Raw genomic sequence first — 24036 nt, 5'->3', positions numbered from 1 at the left:
ACGGTCCAGATCGAGAAGCTATTTTGGTTTTGGATATTCAATTTTGACAAATAATATACAATTAATTGTCATTTAATGGGCGGTTACGGTTTAGGCAATTTATGAAAAATGTTAACAAATATATTTTTTTCTTAAAATAATTTTTTTTCCTTTGTGTTAATGATGGATCCCTAATATCATCGTCAAGAGAAAATATATTTTTTTCCTTTGTGTTAATGATGATCCCTAAATATCATCTTCCAGAATTCATTTTCAATCTCAAATTCAATTTCAATACAAAAGTTGTTACAAATTACCATTTGAAAACCACCCTCAAATCATCTTCCAGGGGTTAATATTCAATTTCAATATCAAATTTAATTTCAATACCAAAGCCGTTACAAATTACCATTTGATAGCGATAATCATTCAAACCTTAAGCCCAGATTTCCAAAATTTACTCCTAAAAATCTTTTAGGCTTTCATGATACCAAGGGTTTAGCCTATATAAAGCTCACGATAATTTCCAAACTGTTCACATTCTTTTCGCAAGTCTAGAGCAAACTGAGAAAAGACCATACCACTATTTTCTACGGTGACCAGTACTCCTGCTGTTATACGTCTCCTGCTCAAAAACAGAAATAATGTCTGTACAAGGTATCTGATTCACTTTGAAGTCATAGACCACAACGACGCTCCTGCTATATTTGGGGAATTTGACTCAATCGTTCAGATGATTATTGGCCGCCCAGATGGTTTTTCTATCAAAGGTACAACCGTTAGCACACCCATCCAAATTGCTTTCTTTGCGCTCTAGCAAACTGTGTGTGCTCGGGTTAATACGTCGTTTGTAAGATTAATGCGTCTGTTATTGGAACAGACACGGGAGAGGCCCCAGTCATTGCGGTTTCCGGGAATATTATAAATGTCAAGCTTGATTATCAAATTGTTAAGTATTCCTTTAATGCAAATCCAAATGTTACCCAAAGCTTCATCGTCATGAATATCCATCTCATCACTTCATAATTATTTAGGACAACCACCATTGTTTCGTTTAACACATAGTTCTGATGACGACTGGTGGGAACTAATGAGTCATTCAAGCATTTGAAATTTATGAGAAGGTTTAGCATTGGATGATAGAGCCTTGGGTGCGAGTTGCAGTAGAGTTTCTTATTTTAGATTAACACGTTGATGTAGTAAATGTTGACTAAACATCTTATTCTTCTGTGATGCATTTGTGTCGGCTTAATCATCCTTGATAGTGCCATTTTAGATCTACAAGATGTTTGATAACAGTGGTAGTCCCAAATTTGGTTGTGTTTTATTTTTTAAAAATGTTTTGGGTTCCTCCTTGGATACTAATTGAAGTTGACATCCAGTTGCGAATAGCTATTATTTGTTAAATGTTGATTATCCAAAGGAGCCCACTAAATTAATGCTTCCAAAACATTGAATTCTTAGATTAGAATCATTAGATACAACATGCCGTGAATTTCATCGCAAATTACAAATTGTCGTTTCCAACAAGAAAATCGATTCGGTAGGATCATAGAGTCGCTGAATTTTCGAACCCAAAAAAAAAAAATTCTTAATATTTGCGTTAAACCCCGGCATAACGGTTACGGAATCCTTTCATGTCCATGACTCACTCAAGAGGTTGTGGATAAAAGAGTCATCACCGTGGTTACAAAATATCCAATATTTACTTGCGATAATTTTTAAACCTTCTACAAAATGAAAAAAAGGTGAGAGCACTGCGTTGTACGGCGACTGCCGCACTCTTTGAAATGTAGGGGTGAATTTTGAAATGGATATTTTCATTCTTAAACTATAAGCAACCGTTATTTGAGTTCCCAATGTGGTAACATATATAAAAGTTCCTAATGGAAGCACATTCACGCAAATTATGATTTTGTAACAGATCTAGGAACGCAAAATGTGTCTGACCATACTGGTAGTGAATAGTGCATGTGGTGCATGAAAAACACGGTTGTATGCGGAAAAATACAACGCCAAAATGGTTAGTGTTTTAAATTTGGGGTTGTCATTAAATGAAGGGAGTACCGTCATTTGCACCCACATAACTATTACAGACTCCCAATATTTACTACTCCCCCCGTACCTATTATATAGGCGGAATTTTATATTTTATTTGTACCAATAGATAGGCGGAGTCCTATTTTCAAGATGAATTTTCCCACAAATATCCTTATTTATTGTACATAGAAAATTGTGTTAGTAATAAGACAAAGAGTAAAACAAGAAAAAACATGAAAAATCATGAATTCAAGGTAATTTTCTTAATCTAAGAAAATTGGTCTCTCCGCCTATATATGTGGTACGGAGGGAGTACCATATATATAGGCGGAGTTGTAGATTTTGGTTGTCCCGTTGGATATGCGCTCCAATTTCAAGATGAGTTTTTACACATTTTAACCTTATTTAATATACATTGATATAACCACAAGTGAGAGAATATTTCTAGCATTGGAAATATGATAAGAGCAAAACAGGAAAGATAATGAATATTTATGAAACCCATAAAAAAAATTAGTCTTAGAGATTGTGCATTTTCCGCCTGTATAAGTGGCACGAAGGGAGTAAATGTAAAAATAGTAAAAGTAAAATGGTTCCTTAGAGAAGGGAGTTGAAGGAGGGCACGACCTGCAATTGGACTAATTTGAAAAGACAAAATCTCAATACTAAAAGGTAATTCCTTTTCTTAGCTTTAATTGAGTCTTATAACCAGCAAATATTTTCCTTATGTAAAGCTGCACTGATAATTTTTCAGAGAGGTGTAGAATACCCAAAACTTGGAGAATTTTAAGCTTATAGTTCGCTTTTACAAGAAGATCACAAATTCAACATCTGAACTCATAAGACAAGAAATTAACTGTATGCAGGTTTTAAATCCAAAATACTAGCAAATGGATATATTTCCTAACTTCAGTACATATTACACAACCGTTACAACTTTCAGAGTAGTAAAATATCAGATGAGAACAACGAGGAATATCCACTAATATATCTTGCGTTTTAGTAAATAAAATATATAGATTTCAGACCTATTATGTTAATGGATTAAATTGAAAAACGTGTGTACATAATCGGGAATTGAGATTAAGTTACATCCATTGAGACGCCCGTTAACATCTAAAATAACGACAATCAACAATGGCACGGGTCATACCCTAGTATAATTTATAGGACTAAATGGTAGTTTCTACACCAATGAAATGATCCACAGAGTCGTTAGGATTACGATAAAGGAATCTGTTAAAGGGATGGAAAGGCTTCTCAAAACTTCCTCTGGTCAAGTTCCCCCGGTAAAGAAATTCCAAGATTGTCTTGAGCTCTTCATGATGGAATACATAAACCCACTAAAGTAAATTGAGTGTTGTTGAGGGTCGATTGCAGTTCGTTAAAATCGTATAAGAAAACTCGTAACAACTGATTTTCATTTAAGTTGCAGGCAAAGGTTAGACCTTGGTATAAAACTTAAAAATAACCCGGTGTTCATCCATCTGATGGTGCAATTTAGGTTATGCAAAGGCAGAGGTCACCCTCGCTGACGTTGAGAAGTGGTATGAACTTCCATAGAAGGTTCTTAGGTAAGCATCCCAGTGTGATTCATCACCAATACATTAGTTTCAGTTGAAACTATGAACGCATAATTTTAGAGATAAGGCGACACATGGAACCGTGCCAACGAACATATAATCCCAAGCACCAAGTACCATGTAAAATCCCCTTATCCTAAACAAGCATATTGTTTAGTGGTAGCTTTGAGTTTCCATATTTATCCTTCCAGCAATATTAATCGTGATATATTTTTGAAGGAAAAATCTCACCTGTTTGGGAAGTTTTGACAAAAAGAAAAGTGACGCATATATAGTCTGTTTAGAAGATTAGGGTTCTAATACATTTTTCTCAAATACAGCCGCACTGAAACTATTCCTCTTTAAAAAAACCTCGTTGCTGTGAAAGAAGAAGAAGGAGAAAGAGGATTGATTTGAGGCAAAGGGTGTTGTCTCTAGTTGGAGGGTTATTCTTGCTACATACCATGTAGATTCTCTTATTCTTATACTCTTTAAGATCTGTTCTAATTTTTTTTCCAGAAGGAGTTTATTGAATCACTTTCTATGGAGTCGGAAAAAGTAGGATTTCGAGTTGTTTGTATCTTTATTTTTTTAAAAGGAATGGCCCTGAATTAACGTCACGGAGAAAGGAGTTTTGATATGAGTTTTGATAGATCTCGCAGCCAATCAAAAATGATTTACAACACCTGCTTGTTTTCATTGACGGCATGCACCTATATTAGATACTTAGCATGTTAGCCACGTTTGATTGATACTCTTTTGGAGCTGGGATGTGTGTAAGATGATGAGTAGTTAGTAATATAAGTATATATATATATATCAACGTTAACCCATGCCTATGAACCCTTTGGTGTTATTAGGAGAGTTTAGTCTTAGCACCTATAGTGATTAGGTGTCAGTAACCATGTTCCTAATAGTGGGATGGATTTTGAAGCTCCTTTGGCACTTGTACGAGGGTGATACTATGAGTAGATGTAGTTGGTGTTAGATCATTGCTCGGTTGAACCCACCAAGCGTTGGTATGTCAAGTTTGGTTGTCATATTTTAGTGAATCAAAACTCATGTTAAGAGTCGCTTGATTATGTACTAGAGTTAAACTTCGTATATGATAGCTTGATAGCATTAGGATATGAGACATTACAAGTATTGCGAAGTCTTGAAGATGTGAAGAAGCAAGGAGCTACAACGACAACAATCATCCTTCCACTTGAGGTTAGTGATATTTGACTTGAACTGTTCCATTCCCTAACGTATCTTTCAAGTCGTGCATATTGAAAACATAACTGCGAAGCATATATGAACTCTAGATAGACATAGTATTAAGGAATACAATACGAGGTTTATTGCTTAACCATTAAACTTTGTAGATAAGACATCGCCGTAATCATTTGAATGCTATTGTGATTATGTATGGGTATAAGGTGATGATTTCATCCTAGGAAACAATGTTTACATGTGTTCTAAGGAAATAAGTTCATAAACCTATTTGTGGACCGAAAAGGAAATTGCCAGGAGTTATTGGTTTTGTTATTCATTGCTTATCTTATGAACAACCAATATGTGTGATAGAGTATAACCGCTCACAACTTGTTGTGTTCTTGGTAGAACTATTCACAAATTCCTGACTTTTGTATTGGTATAACTTTTATTAGTAAAACAAATCTTAAGTAATCACCTGTGGTATGATTGGATTATGTCTGCCTTGGGGAAAGGGAACCGATCCTAGTAAGGAAAAGGGAACCGATCCTTGTAAGGGGTGCAGTACATCAAGGGGAACCGATCCTTGTATGGGGTGCAGCAAGGTTTATAGAAGAAAGGGGAACCGATTCTATGGACATGTGCAACACATATAAGTTAGATACCATATATATTGGGGAACCGATCCAAGTACTTAGTCAACCGAATCTTTGGGAAGCTAGTATGACTATGCATAGTACTCACATGGAGGTAGAACCGTAAACCCATGATTGTGATTGAATGTTGGTTTGATCAATCACATAGTTCTTGAAAGTCAGATGAACCAATTCTAAACTTGTTTGGAAGTGTGGCAAATCAGTTTCAAGGTTGTAAGTGTGAAAGAGAACTTACAAAGTAAAGATGTCGACAAACTTTGAACACGTGTTGTGAATGTTTATTTCTATAATTATTCAAAGATATTCCTTAACGGCTAAGGGAAGAGAATCCCATGATCGAAACATAAGGAAGTTAAGAATCTTTTAATTAAGGTTATTAATTTCACTTCACTTTGTAGGGAAATTACAGAATTAGTAATGTGCATTTACTAATTAGATTTTCCGAGAGATTTCGATTGTTATTTTTTGACAGAGCATTTCAAGGAATTATGGAAACCGAATTTTTGCTTTAATAATATCTTGAGAATATTTTAGGTTTTGGAAATTCCTTGGTGTCCAAACTTCCTTGTCTATATATAAACGAAGTTTGCCTTTCTAGCAAACTAATCCTTCGTAACAACAGACTTCCACTTTTGTTTTTGTTACTGGTGTAGCCGCCTATCGGAGAGGAGGGTAATTTAATTAGGTGAAATCTTTTACGGCCGCTCGTTTTAAAGTTTCTTTGGGATTGAGAAGCTCTAGCGCGACCCGTTGGTGGGAAACTAGATAATTGCGGTTTATCTTTGTTTTCAATTGATTTGATTGACTAATGGTGGTTGAAATATGATTGCAACTAGTTTGTTTATTCTTGAGAATCTTCTCTTCTGATATAAGATTCACTCAAACTAGTTCAGAGTTTCGACAGGGATTTTTAGACTGTTGTTAGTTCTAAAGACGATCTTGTGATAATCCATCGTTAACAGACTCTGTTCTGTGCGTGATAGATCACAAGAGATTCAAGTGATTGTGTGCAGGTTTTTATTGAAGATTTAAGAATATTTAAAGACAAAGAAGATATTAAAGATCTTACTTGGGTTTTATAATCTTTGGTGTACACAATACTTGTTTGGGTAAAAGAGGATCCAATTCATAATAGGTTTATCCTTGTGGTAGATTGGATTGATTAATTGAGTAGATCGGCATCAACACGGTTCTTCGGATTAAAGGTGTTGTTGGCTTAATCTTAATCGATTAACTTTGGATGATTGAACATAAGATAGATATAGACTCGACGAAGGAGTTTATGTTAAGATAAACGGAAGAGCCTTTGTCCGACTCATATCACTTGGTTGAATAGAGTTGATATCAAACAGATTTCTTGTTCCTTTACTATTTGGAATACGAACTAAAGGGATTGTTCCAAGTACGTGACTTATTCATAAGTCGGAGGCGTGGGAGTACAGACGGAACTAGGTGAACTATAGGGTTAGTTACTTGGTCTCAACTATACGAAGTTAAGTGTAATTTTGTGTAACGGCTTAATCCTGAAAGTATTCAGTTCTGGACTAGGTCCCGAGGTTTTTCTGCATTTGTGGTTTCCTCATTAACAAAATATTGCTGTGTCATTTACTTTTATTTTCCGCATTATAATTGTTTTATTATAATTAAAGTAAATTACACAAACGTTAATTCCTATTTACTTGATAAGCAATCCTATTGTGTTTGGTTAAGTCCGAACCTTTATATCAAGTAAACATACTCCGTTGTTGTATTGTCTCGATCTCATATATCCATAGACGATCACATGAAGTGTGAACCGATTAGTGGTATTGTCTCGACTCATTCCATAGACAATCACTTTCTGAGAAAGGACTTATAGGTATCAAAAGTTATAGATTGAGGTATATATGGGTACCCTCGCCTTTTCAGTTGGTTTGATCTGTTTTAGTCATCTATTACGATGTATTTTTGCTGTAGCACGATTTTAGGTCTTCCTTGCGCACGTACAGGTGGTACCATGTTGTACTCTTAAGCGGCGTTTTGTATTACAAGTTATCTTTGGGTCTGTTTTTGGTAGATTTGCTCCACGTTTAATGTTGTGAATGCTTATGAAAATTAGTGCCTCTGTAATAGGTTGGTTTTAGAGAAATACATGTGATGTGGTGGCTATTTTTGCACATGTATAGAAATGTCTTACAGTCGACATATAAATGATAGATGTCTATGTTTTCATACCTTTGCCCGTAGTTGGTTCGACTCCCATGGATGATTAGGTGATGACCGAGGGGTCGCCTAAAAACATATGCCTATATTATCTTGTATTGAGATCGACAACATTTAATTTCTCCGGCGCACGATAGGAGAATTATTTGGACTACTCAAGGGCGAATACGGTGCGTCTTACGGTCAGAGTAAGCAACTAGAGAGGGGTAGTTGGTAGTTAGAAAATGATCTTGGGATGGATAGTTTAAAGCGACATGTTTTTACTATTTTTAGCAAACTGTTCCTTTTTAGCTAATTTCATTTTCCTATCATTCCATTATACTCTGATGGTTATGGTCATCTTTAGGAAATTAGAAAAAATGTTTTCCGTATAAACCGTTTTATTCCTCATACTCTTTATGAATTATCTTCGGTTTGTTCTATAGTATTTAAAGATTATAAGGGTGCGAGAGTCTACTTTTAGTCGGGGTCTGACCCAACTTATTTTTTTTAGGAGACTGTGACCGTGAAGCAACCTAGACTGTACATTGTATTTTTGTTCTGAGAAGTTACTTCGTTATTTTTTAAGGTGCTTAGATAAATATTTTATTGAATTCTTTTAAAGACCAGACTTTGTTTCTATTAAAAGAATTCTTCGCATTTTATTTTGGAGGCCGACCTGCGAGTCGAGGATTATTTTTTTTTTCATTTTAAAGATTCATTTTAATTTATAATTTTCCTTATCAACTTCATTTAAATAAATTCTTCTATTTATTTATGGATTATTGTCAATGTGCTCCACAAGATAGCCCGATCTCCATTTGTTGGTATGACCGTTTGAGTGTGTAAAATGGTCTATGAGTATTCAACACTTGGGATTTTAGGGCGTCCGACCTAGAATTCGAAGTGGGAATGTTACAGAGTGGTATGAGAGCCCTGGTAACATAAATCCTTGGGAGCGGGTGTAGGGTCTTGTTTGATCACGTTAAGCACGAGTTATAGGAGCACTTGGATTGTTTCATTTGTGTGAATGTGTGTTGATAGTTTCTTGTTTTCTTTCCATTCTTAGAGGATGGATGGTCGCGGTAGACGTAATACTGAAGGCCGCGGTCGTGGTAGAGGTCATGGACGAGGTCGTGAGGATTTTGTTGAGGATTCTGTGGAAGAAAGTAACTCACGCAGTGTTGGTAGTAGATCTCGTAGTGAAGGTGAGACTAGGTCCACAGGAAGCTCTCAATCTCGTAGGATTAGGTCCACTGGTAGCTCTCGATCTCGTAGGACTAGGTCCACAAGTGGTTCTCGATCTGTTCATACCGAAGGAAGAGAGGGTAGGCCTAAAGCCTTAACGTTAGAGATCCTTCAGACAATGTTGAATACTACAATCACAACGACATTATATCAGAGGATTGTCACACGTAGAGGTATGGAAGATGTGGCACCCCCAGAAATGAATGGACCTGAAATTGTAGAGAGAAACACGAAGTCTTAGGTTCAGTATTACCAAGATTTTCTAAAGATGAAACCTCATTCGTTCACAGGGATGGGAAGTGCAACTGAAGCACATCAATGGTGTACCAAAGTGGATAGGATACTAGCTCAATTTGATTGTTCTGGGGCTTATAAGTAGAGGATGGTCGCTTTCTTATTGGAGGGAAATGAAACAACATGGTTGGAGTCGATGGGAAGGACAGTTAATTCCATGGAGGTTACTTGGACAAGTTTCAAAGATTTCTTCCTTGAACACTTCTTTCCTCCGGACAAGCATCAAGATATGATTAGGCAGTTTGAAGAACTTGAGCAGAATACAGATCAAACGGTGGTCGAATACGAGTGTGAGTTTGATCGCTCGTCGATATTTGCTGCTCATCCTATGCCTACCGAAGCAGATAGGATGGACAGGTTTTTGGGTGGATTGCATAATGGGATTTCTCGACATATTATTGGGAACCCTAGTTTTAATACTTATGCCCTGGTTGTAAATTGTGCTAAGGCATATTGCTTGAAGATTCAAGAGGAAAAGAAGAAGAAAGTTGGTAAAGTGGATACCAAGGTTACCGAGAAGAAGGAAAATAAGGGTGGTAATTCCAATGGAAAAAAACGTTATTTTCACCAAGGTAATCAGGGATGGAAGAATCCACGAACAGATGAAGGGAACAATGGTAATGGAGCCATGGTTCATGCACCACAACCCGTGAGAACTGAGGGTTATGTATTTAAGGGACCTTTTTATCACTTCCATGAACAAGGACACAAGGCTCGTAATTGTCCAAACAAGGGCAAATCTCCTGCTGAGTATGGGCGATGTAAAGTACAGAACCAGCCTCAGGGCCGAGGGCCTCAGCCTCGGTTGAATGCTGTCTTGCCTCAAAATGGCGAGGGACCGATGGTAATGTTGGAAGGTATTTTACTTATTCACACTCGTCATGGTAGAGTATTGTTGGATACTAGAGCTACTCATTCTTTTATATCTGATATGTTTGTGAAAACTTTGCCTGTTGTGTTAGAGCGTTGTTCTGATGTTGTTATGTCACCGAAGGGTAGTTCAACGTCTATTGATCATATGTGTAGGTCATGCATTATCTGTATGGGTACGATAGAATTTGCTTCATATATTTTTGTCATAGATCTAGATGTGTATGATGTTGTCTCAGGCATGGATTGGCTTGCTGCCCATCATGCTAAGCTAGACTGCTATGCTAAGACAACCACTTTTCCTATTCATGAGAAAAGTGATGTTGTTGTGTCTGACTTATCGGGAAGTTCAGAGAAGACTCTTAAGTTGTGTAGTGCTTTGCTTGAGGGTTCATCGGTGAAGAGTATTCCATTGGAGTCCATAGAAGTGGTAAGTTTATATCAAGAGGTGTTCAGCGATATACCAGGCTTGCCGCCACATAGGGAGGTGGAGTTTTGTATTGAGTTGGAACCTGGTACTGCACCTATAGCCAAAGCTCCTTATCGAATGGCACAGGTAGAATTGAGTGATCTGAAAAAGAAAATTTATGAATTACTTGGGAAGGGATTCATTAGACGAAGTATTCTCCTTGGGGTGCACCAGTTTTCTTGTAGCGAAGAAAGATGAGTCGTTGAGATTGTGTATCGATTACCGTAATCTGAATGAGGTTACAATTAAGAACACGTATCCTTTATCGAGGATCGATGATTTGTTTGATCAATTGAAAGGTGTTAATTGTGTTTCTAAGATCAACTTGAGGACTGGGTATCATCGGATGTTAATTCGTGAAGGTGATGCTCCCAAAACAGCTTTTGTGACCCGTTATGGCTCGTTCGAGTTTTTGGTGATGCCATTTGGTTTGACAAATGCACCTACGTTTTTCATGGATTTGATGAACCATGTGTTTCGGGAAATTTTGGATTGGTTTGTAATCGCATTTATAGATGATATCCTCATTTACTCTAAGACACCCGAAGATCATGCAAAACATCTTCATCTAGTGCTTCAGATTTTGAAGGATCACCAGTTGTATGCTAAGTTTGAGAAGTGTGAGTTCTAGAAGAAAGAGGTTAAATTTCTAGGTCATGTCGTATCAGGAGCTGGTATATCAGTCGATCCTTTTAAGGTTCAGGCTGTGAAAGACTGGAAGCAACCAAAGACAGTAACTGAAGTTCAAAGTTTCTTGGGGTTGGCCGGTTATTGTCGCCGCTTCATCAAGGGATTTCAGTTATTGCTGGTCCTTTGACAAATTTGACGAAGAATGATGTTCCTTTCAAGTGGACTGCTGAGTGTGAGAAAGATTTTTGTGAACTTAAAAGTAGATTAACTACTGCGCCAGTTTTGATTATTCCGGAAACTGGGGTCAAGAAGGTAATTTATATAGATGCTTCAATCCAGGGGTTGGGACGCGTGTTGATGCAGAGTGATAGGGTAGTTTCCTATGCTTCACTACAGTTGAGACCTCACAAGCGAAACTATCCTACACACGACCTCGAGTTGGCAGCTGTGGTGTTTGCGCTTAAAATTTGGAGACACTACTTGTACGGTGAAAGGTTTGAGCTCTTTACCGACCACAAAAGTCTCAAGTACCTATTTTCTTAGAAGGAGCTTAATATGCATCAGAGGAGGTGGATGGAGTTGATTAAAGACTATAACTTCAAAATGGAGTATCATCCCGGGAAAGGTAATGTGGTTGCCGATGCTTTAAGCCGACAACCAATGGTTGTGGCTTCAATGATGGTGTGACAGTGGAGTATGTTAGAAGATGTTGCCTGTTTTAACTTCAACATGAGTACAACTGGAGGACAAGATTTGTTCTTTGGTAGTATGGTTATCAAACCGTCCTTGTTAAGTAGGATAGTGGAAGCTCAAACTGATGATGAGTGGTGTAAGAATCAACTTTTTCAAATTCGGGAGTTATCATATGAGAACTATGTCGTGGGCCAGGATGGTGGATTGAGATTCCATGGAAGGTTATGCGTTCCTGAAGTTCAAGAATTGAGGCGAGCTATTATAGATGAAGCGCACCGAAGAAAGTACACTATACATTCTGGTGGTAATAAGATGTACAAGGATTTGCAGCGACAGTATTGGTGGTCAGGAATGAAACGGGATGTGACTGAGTACATCCAAAAGTGTTTGACCTGTCAACAAGTTAAGATTGAACACCAACACCCAGCTGGTAAATTGAAACCTTTACCTATTCCTGAGTGGAAGTGGGAGAACATATCCATGGATTTTATTACTGGTTTCCGCGATCGAGTAAGGGTCACAGTGCGATTTGGGTGATAGTTGATAGATTGATGAAGTCAGCGCATTTATTACCAGTCAAGACGACTGATACTGGTGACAAACTAGATCAATTATACATGAGTGAGATAGTCAAGCTTCATGGTGTGCCAATATCGATTGTTTCTGATAGAGATTCATTTTTTACATCGCGGTTTTGGAAGAGTTTTCAGTCGTCTTTGGGGTCTTCATTGAACTTTAGCACAACCTTTCATCCTCAGACTGACGGGGCAGACAGAACGTGTGAATCAGGTGCTTGAGGATATGTTGAGATGCACCATTATTGATATTGGTGGTAGTGGCAGAATCACTTACCCTTGGAAGAGTTTGTATATAACAATAGTTATCATTCCAGCATTGGCATGTCCCTGTTCGAGGCATTGTATGGAAGACTATATCGTTTACCCTCATGTTGGGTAGAAGCTGGAGCTGCCAAGCTCCTGGGCACATAAATTATTCTCGAATCCTCCAAAAAGATTGCCATAATTAGGGAAAGGTTACGCACGGTGAAGAGTAGGCAGAAGAACTATGTGGATAGGAAACGTCAAGATAGGGAGTTTGAAGTGGGAGACCTGGTGCTTCTCAAAGTGTCACCTATGAAGGGTGTCTTGCGTTTTGGTAAAAAAGGAAATATTGCTCCTCGTTTCATTGGACCGTTCCCCATTGTTTAAAGGGTTGGAAAGGTCGCTTACCGTCTTGCTTTACCAGAGAGATTAGCTGGAGTTCATAACGTGTTTCACGTATCCATGCTTCGAAAGAATGTACGTGACACGGATCAACACTCATTAATAGATTATCATGATTTAGAGTTACAGAAGAATGCATCTTACGAGGAGAAACCACATCAAATTATAGACCGTAGAGAACATGTTCTTCGGAGGAAAACCATACCAATGGTTAAAGTGCAAAGGAATCATCACAACGACAAGGAAGTTACTTGGGAGCGCGAGGATGACATGCTAAAACGTTATCCTGACCTCTTTGATGATCCGTTAGATACAATTCAATTTCGAGGGCGAAATCCTTTTTCTTTTAGAGGGAGATTGTAAAATCCCCATATCCTAACAAGCATATTGTTTAGTAGTAGCTTTGAGTTTCCATATTATTCCGCCATCAATATTATCGTGATATATTTTTGAAGGAAAAATCTCACATGTTTGGGAAGTTTTGACAAAAAGAAAAGTAGCGCATATATAGTCCGTTTAGACGATTAAGGTTCTAATACATTTCTCTCAAATACAGCCGCACTAAAACTCTTCCCCTTTTTGAAAAAAAAAAAAACCTAGTTGCTGTGAGAGAAGAAGGAGGAGAAAGAGGATTGATTTGAGGCGAAGGGTGTTGTCTCTAGTTGGAGGGTTATTCTTGCTACATACCAGGTAAATTCTCTTATTCTTATACTCTTTAAGGTCTGTTCTAATTTTTTTTTCAAAGGGAGTTTATTGAATCACTTTCTATGGAGTCGGAAAAAGTAGGATTTCCAGTTGTTTGTATCTTTATTTTTTTAAAAAGGAATGGCCCTGAATTAACGTCATGGAGAAAGGAGTTTTGATAGATCTCGCAACAAATCAAAAATGATTTACAACACCTGCTTGTTTTCGTTGACGGCATGCACCTATGTTAGATACTTAGCCTGTTAGCCACGTTTGATTGATACTCTTTTGGAGCTGGGATGTGTGTAAGATGATGAGTAGTTAGTAATATAGGTATATATATATCAACGCTGACCCGTGCCTATGAACCCTTTGGTGTTATTAGGAGAGTTCGGTCTTAGCATCTATAGTAATTAGGTGTCGTAACCATGTTCCTAATAGTGGGATGGATTTTGAAGCTCCTTTAGCACTTGTAAGAGGGTGATACTGGGAGTAGATGTAGTTGGTTTGATCTGTTTTAGTCATCTGTTATGATGTATTTTTGCTGTAGCACGATTTTGGGTCTTCCTTGCGCACGTACAGGTGGTACCATGTTGTACTCTTAAGCGGCGTTTTGTATTACAGGTCATCTTTGGGTCTGCTTTTGGTAGATTTGCTACCACGTTTAATGTTGTGAATGTGTATGAAGATTAGTGCCTCTGTAGTAGGTTGGTTTTAGAGAAATACGTGCTGTGGTGGCTGTTTTTGCACATGTATAGAAATGTCTTACAGTCGACATTTAAATGATAGATGTTTATGTTTTCGGACCGTTGCTCGTAGTTGGTTCGACTCCCATGAATGATTAGGAGATGATCGAGGGATCGCCTAAAAAGATATAAATCTATTATCTTGTATTGAGATCGACAACATTTAATTTCTCTGGCACACGGTAGAAAAATTATTTGGACTATTCAGGGGCGGATACGGTGCGTCTTGCCGTTAGAGTAAGGAACTAGAGAGGGATAGCCGGTAGTTAGAAAATGATCTTGGGACGGGTAGTTAAAAGCGACATATTTTTACTATTTTTTAACAAACTGTTCCTTTTTAGCTAATTTCATTTTCCTGTCGTCCCATTATACTCCATGGTTATGGTCATCTTTAGGAAATTAGAAAAAATGTTTCCATATATACCGTTTTACTCCTCATACTATTTATGAATTATCTTAGGTTTGTTTTATCGTCTTTAAAGATTATAAGGGTGTGAGAGTCTTCTTTTAGTTGGGGTCTGAACCAACTTACTTTTTTCAGGAGACCGTGACCGTGGAGCAGCCTAGCCTGTACATTGTATTTCTGTTCTGATAAGTTACTTCATTATTTTTTAAGGTGCTTAGATAAATATTTTATTGAATTCTTTTAAAGACCAGACTTTGTTTCTTTTAAAAGAATTCTTTGCATTTTATTTTGGAGGTTGACCTGCGAGTCGAGGATTATTTTTTTTTAATTTTAAAGATTCATTTTAATTTATAATTTTCCTTATCAACTTCATTTAAATAAATTCTTCTATTTATTTATGGATTATTATCAATGTGCTCCATACGATAGCCCGATCTCCATTTGTTGGTATGACGGTTTGAGTGTGTAAATTGGTCCATGTGTATTCCCTATGATGTGTGTGTGGATGTGTGTGATTCAATTGGTTCCGGTTAAGAAAAAACTATTGTTATCTTGCTTTATTGTGTGGTATCAATTGTTTAGGCTTACAAAATTTCGGTGCAATTGCGGTGTTTTAATGCTTATGTTGTTTCAATTGCTTCCGGTTGAGGTGAATAATTATGCAAGTTGATTTATTTGGTTTTTATGAATTATTTAAGGCTTAACGAAATAAAAGGATTACAGGATGAGTTGTTTAGTCCAATTCGATTCCAGATAAGAGAAACTAAGTTAATTATGATCTTAGTTAGACTTATGGAAGTGAGGTTTCGGTTATTCAAGTCTAATCGAATGCCTTAACAAGAAATGCTAGTTAACTAACCTAGTACTTGTCTTGTTTAAAATTGAAACGTCTAAGTTTATGGATAATTAGAACCTGATGATAAAAATAGAGTTATCTTTATTTTGGTCTTATCGAATTAAGCGGTTGTTTTTGAACAATCGGTTTAGCAAAGGGACTAAGGTGCTTAGTTGATTTTTGTTTTGCTAAACTAAATTGGAAAAATTGTTTCGAACAATTGTTTCCTTGGTAACATATCAAAATAAAACTACTTGTAGTTTCGGTTTTGATATTGGTTATCAGAACATGATGTGTGGAGCCCTCGTGCCTAACTCTACAGGTGACAAGTCTATTTTGAGATTTGTAAGATTCTTTTCGTGTTGTCCTTTATTTATTTTTTCTTTGTTATTTTGTGACAAAAAGGGGGAGAAATATATGGAGTAAACAAGTGATACTGGCATTGCTTTTTATATTGATTGGTATCGCTAAGGAAAAGAACATTGGTGCTTAAACGTTTTATCTAAACGAAAAAGTGAAAGCACAGACTAAGGGGGAGTAACATGTCATATGAATTGGTATAACAAAGACGTGTCGATTGAATATCTACCTATATTCCTTAGGGGGAGTATTAACTTTGTTATTATAATGTCAACAACGACATTTTCAAGGATTGAATGTAAGCAGTTTACTGTGTTGTTGAATCGGGAATCAAGCGTATGTGTAATGATTTCTTGTAATTTGTTTATCCATATGGCGTAAGAGTTTTGTCACTAAAATTGACAAAGGGGGAGATTTTTAGAGAATAGCTCGGTTGAACCCACCAAGCGTTAGTATGTCAAGTTTGGTTGTCATATTTTAGTGAATCAAAACTCATGTTAAGAGTCGCTTGATTATGTACTAGATTCAACTTCGTATAGGTTAGCTTGAAAGTATTAGGATATGAGACATTACAAGTATTGCGAAGACTTGAAGATGTGAAGAAGCAAGGATCTACAACGACAACAATCATCCTTCCACTTGAGGTTAGTGATATTTGACTTGAACTGTTTCATTCCCTAATATATCTTTCAAGTCGTGCATATTGAAAGCAAAACGGCGAAGTATATTTGAACTCTAGATAGACATAGTATTAAGGAATACAATACGAGGTTTATTGCTTAACCATTAAACTCTGTAGATAAGACATCGCCATAATCATTTGAATGCTATTGTGATTATATATGGGTATGAGGTGAGGATTTCATCCTAGGGAACAATTTTTTACATGTGTTCTAAGGAAGTAAGTTCATAAACTTGTTTGTCAATCGAAAAGGAAATCGCCAGACGTTATTGGTTTTGTTATTCATTGCATATCTTATGAACAACCAATATGTGTGATTGAGTATAAACGTTCACGACTTGTTTGTGTTCTTGGTAGAACTATTCAAAAAGGCCTGACTTATGTATTGGTATGACTTTTATTAGTGAAACCGATCTTAAGTAATCACCTGAGATGGTCCAAATATGGGAAAGGGGAACTGATCCTAGTAAGAGGTGCAGTACATCACAAAGGGGAACCGATCCTTGTATGAGGTGCAACAAGATTTATAGCAGAAAGGGGAACCGATCGTATGAACATGTGCAACACGTTTTTAGGAAAAGAGGAACTGATCCTATGGACATGTGCAACACATATAAGTTAGATACCATATATATGTGGGGAACCGATCCTAGTACCTTGTCAACCGAATTTTGGAAAGCTAGTGTGACTCTGCACAATACTCACATGGAAGGTAGAACTGAAACTTATTTTGGTAGAACCGTTAAACCCATGATTGTGGTTGAATGTTATTTGATCAATCGCATATTTCTTGAAAGTCAGATGAACAAATTCTAAACTTGTTTGGAAGTGTGGCAAATCGGTTTCAAGGTTGTAAGTGTGAAAGAGAACTTACAAAGTAAGGATGTCGACATACTTTGAACACGTGCTATGCATATTTATTTCTTTAATTGTTCAAAATTATTCCTTAATAGCTAAGGGAAGAGAATCCCATGATCGAAAACATAAATAAGTTAAAAATCTTTTAATTAAGGTTATTAATTTCATTTTGTAGGGAAATAAGAATTAGTAATGTGCATTTACTAATTAGAGATTTTCCGAGAGATTTCCATCATTATTTTTGGACAGAGCATTTCTAGGAATTATAAAAACCGAATTTGTGCTTTAATGAATATCTTGAAAATATTTTCGGTTTTGGAAATTCCTTGATGTCCAAACTTCCTTGTCTATAAATACTTGAAGTTTGCCTTTCTAGCAAACTAATCCTTCATAACAACAAGCTTCCTCTTTGTTGTGTTCTTACTGGTGTAGCCGCCTATTCGGAGAGGAGAGTAACCTAATTAGACGAAATCTCTTACGGCCGCTCAGTTTAAAGTCTTCATTGGTATTGAGAAGCTCTAGCGTGTATCGTTGGTGGGAAACTAGATAATTGTGGTTTATCTTTTGTTTTCATTGATTTGATTGACTAACGGTGGTTGAACTTTGATTGCACCTAGTTTGTTTATGCTTGAGAATCTTCTTTTCTGATATAAGATTCACTCAAACTAGTTCATAGTTTCGACATGGATATTTAGACTGTTGTTAGTTCTAAAGACGATCTTGTGATAATCCATTGTTAACAGACTCCATTCTGTGCGTGGTTGATCACAAGAGATTCAAGTGATTGTGTGCAGGTTATTATTGAAGATATAAGAAGATTTGAAGACGAAGAATATATTGAAGATTTCTGATTTGTAAGTTCATAATATTTGGTGTGCACAATACTTGTGTCGGTAAAAGAGGATCCAATTAATAATCGGTTTATCCTTGTGATAGATTGGATTGCTTAATTGAGTAGATCGGCATCAACACAATTCTTTGGATTAATAGTGTTGTTGTCTTAATCTTAAACAATTACTTCGGTAATTGAACATAAGATGGATCTAAGGACCTGACGAAGGAGTTTATGTTAACATAAACAGAAGAGCCTTTGTCCGACTCATATCACTTGGTTGAAGAGAGTTGATACCAAACAGATTTGTTGTTCCTTTATTGTTTTGAATATGAGCCAAAGGAATTGTGTTAGAGCACTGCTCGTTCAAACTCGCATGCGTTGCTATCTCAAGCATGTTTGACAATGTTAGTGATCAAAACTATAAGTCTTTATTTTAGTCTATTATAGCTAAGTCTCGGACTAGGATAGTAAGTGTAGTTGAGCTCAAGGACTTCATGACGATTCATCATACAAGTGGAAGAAATACTCTAGGAACCGGTGGAACTTCTCGACAAAAAGGTATGTGAAGACTTGAACTTATCTGTCACTCAAAAGTCTATCTACTCTATCTCCTACTTCTTGAGACAAAAGTCGTATGCTATATATATAAACTTAGATTATACATATTTGGTATTTCGATCCGAGTATACCTCGTCTATCTATATCTCGAAATATGTGTTGGTAAGAGTTTTGCTTCGATCATGTCTTTTTTTAACTAGTGACGCAAGTCATGTATGTTTCGATCATCTTGAAAATTGCTTTGACGAGAAATAGTGTAACAACTATATAACGTCCTCTAAGAATGTTTTAATGATTGGAATGAGAGTTTAGATTACATAACCATAGTGGACATAAGTATGTTGTGGAAACAAATATGTGCATAAGTCCCATGCTGGAAATCGGCTAGTAGCCAAGTCCGCGAACTCAGTCCGCGAACTGTCAAAGTTCTCAAACCCGAGAATTTCTGCTGAGTTATCAAATTGTGTTGCGTGAGCCAAGTCCGCGAACCAGCAAAGCTCTCGAACCTGAGAATTTCTGCTGGAGTTTGAAAACTCTTTCAAGTACTTCAATTCCGGGAACCTAGTCTGCGAACTTGTATAAGTTATATATCTAAATATGATTAATGAACTTAACTCATAAAGACTAAGGAATGCTTTGGAAAACCATGGCTATAAAGTTCATGAACCGATTCATGTGAATCGAATCATCTCTGCTTCAATTGTGTCTTGTGTAGTACATGAGATTTCCTTGCAATTGAACAACTCTCTAACTAGTTAATGTGAGTCATTTGAACTAGTTATGGTGAATAAGAAAGTAATTGGTATGAAATACTCAAATGACTAACATTTTGGTTGACTATTATTGAACCAACAATGCACACGTTTGGGTACGGTTTACAAACCTAGAAGCATGCAGTTCATTTGTGTATGACAAGCTAAGATTTCGATCTAACGGTTGAGATATATTAGCTTGAATCTAAATCAGGTTTTCATCTAACGGTGGATAGCGTTTGCTTTGTGAGCAAGGCGAAACCCTGATTTGAAAGGCTATATAAGGGTACATCTAGCAACTCTACAAACTAATCCCCACACGTCCGTGTGATACTAGTTTGTAAGCTAGAGTCGATTCTCCTTTAACCCTCTGGTTTTCTTTTCTCAAACCGGGTTAACGACTTGAAGACTTCATTGGGATTGTGAAGCCAGACCGATACTACTTTTATTGTAGTTGTGTGACCTGATCTTGTATCTTCTATCGTACGAGTACAATCAGATTGATTTGCTTGATATCGTGAGAGTTCTCTGATAGGAAAGATATAAAAGTAATCACAAACATCTTCGTCTCATCGTTTGTGATTCCACGACGTCTTGTTTCGCTACCATACGATTAAGATTGTTGTGAGGTGATTGATTAATCTAGGTTGTTCTTCGGGAATATAAGACCGGATTATCAATTGGTTTCTGTTCACCTTGATTATATATCAAAAGACGAAACAAAAACTTTAGGGTTTTTCTGTGGGAGACAGATTTATCCTATTTATCCTTCGATAGACTTTTCTGTGGGAGACAGATTTTTTTATTGTTAAAACCTGCGATTTTGGGTCGTAGCATCTCTTAGTTGTGGATGAGATCAGCTAAGGGAATCAAGTGCGTAGTATCCTGCTGGGATCAGAGGCGCAGGGGTGCAACTGTACCTTGTATCAGTGGGTGACTGATTGGGGTTCAACTACAGTCCAGTTCGAAGTTAGCTTGGAGTAGCCTAGTGTCTGTAGCGGCTTAATACAGTGTGTATTCTGTTGTAGTATTAATTTTGCGGTAAATAAGAATTCGTTGCTCAGACTTGAAAAGATTTTTAAAACAAAAATATATACACAATACTTGTCACAAGATCAAGAGACACTAGGACACAAAATTCCACCATTAATCATTCACACAATTTATATATTTATTCGAAACAATTATAACTCAAATCATAAGGACTCTCATTCTTTCCAAGGTAGATTTTTAGAATATTTATTGTATACCACTAGCATGACGCATCAAAGCACTACGACCAAGCATACATCATCATACGATATCACAACCAATTAAGAAAAATCATAAATCGATTAATAAAAAGTGCAAGTAGTCAAAAAAATAATTAATATAATCATCATATGCGTAAAGAACGGCTTACTCCATCATCCCAGTGTTGGGGTTTAGCTAATCATAATAATCATGTTCTCAAAATATATATTTGATGCTCAAAGTATGATTAAAAGAGTCAAAAGTTATAAAACAGTGGTTCTGAGACTCACAAAACACGTCCAGAAAGAAACGATACCAGAAAACTGCAGCTAAACTGCGACACTTCTCCACTGCTGCTGGAACTGTTGAAGAACGACGGTCTTTGGCCGTCCGTTCTTTGTGTTCTTGAGCTCCTCCTTCTTCTTCAGCAGCAGCAGGTGAACAATCCTGCAAGTCCCGGTTTCTCGCTCCTCTCGGCTCTGGCTCGACCCCAAACTCTTGATCCCCCTCCTCTGTGATACCAGAAATCTATTTATACTCCTCAGTCTCATTTAATCACGCCATAACTCAAGATAATTCTCTCTTTACTCGGCTTAAAGAGAAAATATTTTTTGGATATTTTCTTCCTTTAATTAGCTCTCCACGCGCTGAAATGATGTATAAATACTCCAAACATGATCTTACACGCTGTAGAATTGATTCAACACTCTCCAAACACATGAGTACACGTCTAAATTTGATGTGATCGTGTGATATTCATTTCTTGAACGTGCATCCTGATTTCTTGATTGCGATGATTCCAGCCAATTATGATCGATCCTAACACCCAAAATGTCTTCCTCTATCCATATCACAAATACCCATTGAAAATCAGAGGTTTAATCGAACTCTAACCCCTCCATAAATCGATCGACCCAACTGCCAGTGAGAAGAAATATTTTCCTGCCTTTTTCCAAAATTTGAATTATGAGAAGAAAAGTGTCCTCCCCCTAATCCTGTACGGGTGTCCCTTTAGCAATTGGGGTGGAAATAGTAATTTTGGAGTGGAAATAATAATTTTTCTGGGTTCCTCCGGTACATTTCTGGGACGCTTCCGGTGCATTTCTGGGGTACTTCCGGTACGCTATCAACGGAGCTCCAAACGCCACATTTTTAACCAATTTCGCCGCAAGGGATTATTTCTCTAAAAACACCTATAAATAAATAAAACACCAAAATAAGTACAAAAATGGGCACTAACAGTATATACAAATGAGATATATTAGACACATAAATGCGTCTATCAAATACCCCCAAACTTATTATTTGCTAGTCCCGAGCAAATCAAAACTACAAAATAAAATCCTAACTCACTTTCGCAGGTATCATCGATTGCATTTAGCATATGCAATAAGCCTTCAAACCCCTAGGTGGCCATAGTGGCCGAGTTATAGTCTCGGGAGGGCTTACCAGAGATATACCCACAAAATCATTACTCCAGACCCTAACTATCTACGCAAAATCTTGGAAAGCACTAAAGAACCTCCTTGGTTGGCGTACTTATTAATTTACAGGAGGAAGTTCCCTGATGCGGAATTCCAATTGCTGTATACGAGTTTGCACCCAAGTATACTAAAATTCATATAAGTGACAGAGCTCTACTAAGATAGTTTCACGATGGACATCATACTCGGAGTCAGACTAATCATATGGATAGATTAAGAGATGGATATAGAAAAAAATATAGATGGTTTTGATGTTAACTAGGTGAACGATGTTTCTCATATCTGTCTAAAGGCCACTTCCAAAATAAACCTATCCTAAATGACTGAGATAGTCTGACTAATATCAAGTCACTGGCATATACAAGGGAACCAGTGTTCGATAATCCTAACTCCAGGTCAACACAACTGGCATATACAAGGGTTCCAGTGGCCGAATTTATTGAATTTTATTCCGTTTGGTCAAATGGTATGGTCTAAAACTTTTTTTTTTTAATTTTTTTTTTCCATTTTTTTTTCAATACTCAGTCACTCTATTTTACCCTAGCAGTGGTAACAACTTGAATCGTGAGCCCCACCTAATCACCTAGAGAAACATAGTTTAAAAATAAAAATAGAAACAGAAATGAAAATGAAAAGGACTCAACGAGATATGGCGAAACTATCATGTTATTTCTAACACCTGAGTTATGTGCTTTTATGAATAGACTCTTTAGATGTTTCCATCTAGTCAGATTGGTCCCTCAACTCCTAAAACCAAAATGCTTCCATCCACTTAGATTGGTTAGTGCCATCCTAAATAAGCATAAATTTCTAGGCTCTGGAGTTTATTTATTATGCAACTAAAAAGTTTCTCCCATACCCCCAAACTTAAACCTAACATTGTCCTCAATGTTCTAAAGATAAAATTAAAAACATGAACAAGGAGAAACTGTTACCAATGAAGCAAAAGAGATAAGGAAAGATATTACCGTGTCGCATGAATATTGGGTTACCTCCCAATAAGTGCTAAGTTTAAAGTCTTCAGCCATACTTAGGAAAGGTTTAGTCAACTCGAACCGTATAACAGTAATCGGAATAACTGTGGGTCTTCAAAACCAAAAAGAGCTGACAAAAGGAGACTGCCACAAGCCAGAGAGTGATAGTCTTCCTTAAACAGATGTGTCGACCCTAATCTCCTAAAATAATTAGGTTTAGTCTCAAAAATTAAAAATTGACACATTTTAAACTCATATGTTCAATTGGTAGAAAAGTTTTTGGTGGGAAAACAAAATCGATATTGGAATCATAGCCTGGGTAAACCACATCAACCAGAGGATGGGTTTCTAACGACTGAATTTCCTTATGGACACCATTGGATTCAGGAAAACGTGTATGAAGATAATCTTTTAGAATGGTCGAGGCATTGATGTCAAGTCCCAAGTGAGGGACCTTTTTAAGAGTTAAAGCACACGTAGAACGATAATCACCCCCAAACTTAGAGTTTTCGGCGTCTCTAAATAGACTGGTCACAATCTTCCTAATTTCTAGGTCATCAGATTCCTGAAAATGGGCAATTGATTCT

At 36.9% G+C, this 24036-nt stretch overlaps 1 protein-coding gene across 1 annotated transcript; it reads left to right on the top strand.

The window, feature by feature from the left end:
- The first annotated feature begins 9245 nt into the window (after positions 1-9245).
- On the top strand, positions 9246-10587 carry LOC113295285. Its single transcript, XM_026543633.1, has 3 exons — positions 9246-10179; positions 10267-10457; positions 10558-10587. Exons 1-3 carry the CDS (start codon positions 9246-9248, stop codon positions 10585-10587), a joined length of 1155 nt encoding a protein of 384 aa, XP_026399418.1.
- Positions 10588-24036: the final 13449 nt, after the last annotated feature.

The sequence above is a fragment of the Papaver somniferum genome, chromosome 7 (assembly GCF_003573695.1).
Source record: "Papaver somniferum cultivar HN1 chromosome 7, ASM357369v1, whole genome shotgun sequence".
NCBI lineage: Eukaryota > Viridiplantae > Streptophyta > Magnoliopsida > Ranunculales > Papaveraceae > Papaver > Papaver somniferum.
This window is presented reverse-complemented; position numbering and strand designations above follow the sequence as displayed.

What these genes read in the sequence shown, in the direction of transcription:
- LOC113295285 (XM_026543633.1), top strand. Translation starts at nt 9,246, where the DNA reads ATGGTCGCTTTCTTATTGGAGGGAAATGAAACAACATGGTTGGAGTCG. An exon ending in AACGTCTATTGATCATATGT is followed by an intron (nt 10,180 to 10,266) that starts GTAGGTCATGCA and finishes ATGTTGTCTCAG; the next exon opens with GCATGGATTGGCTTGCTGCC. An exon ending in CATTGGAGTCCATAGAAGTG is followed by an intron (nt 10,458 to 10,557) that starts GTAAGTTTATAT and finishes CTGCACCTATAG; the next exon opens with CCAAAGCTCCTTATCGAATG.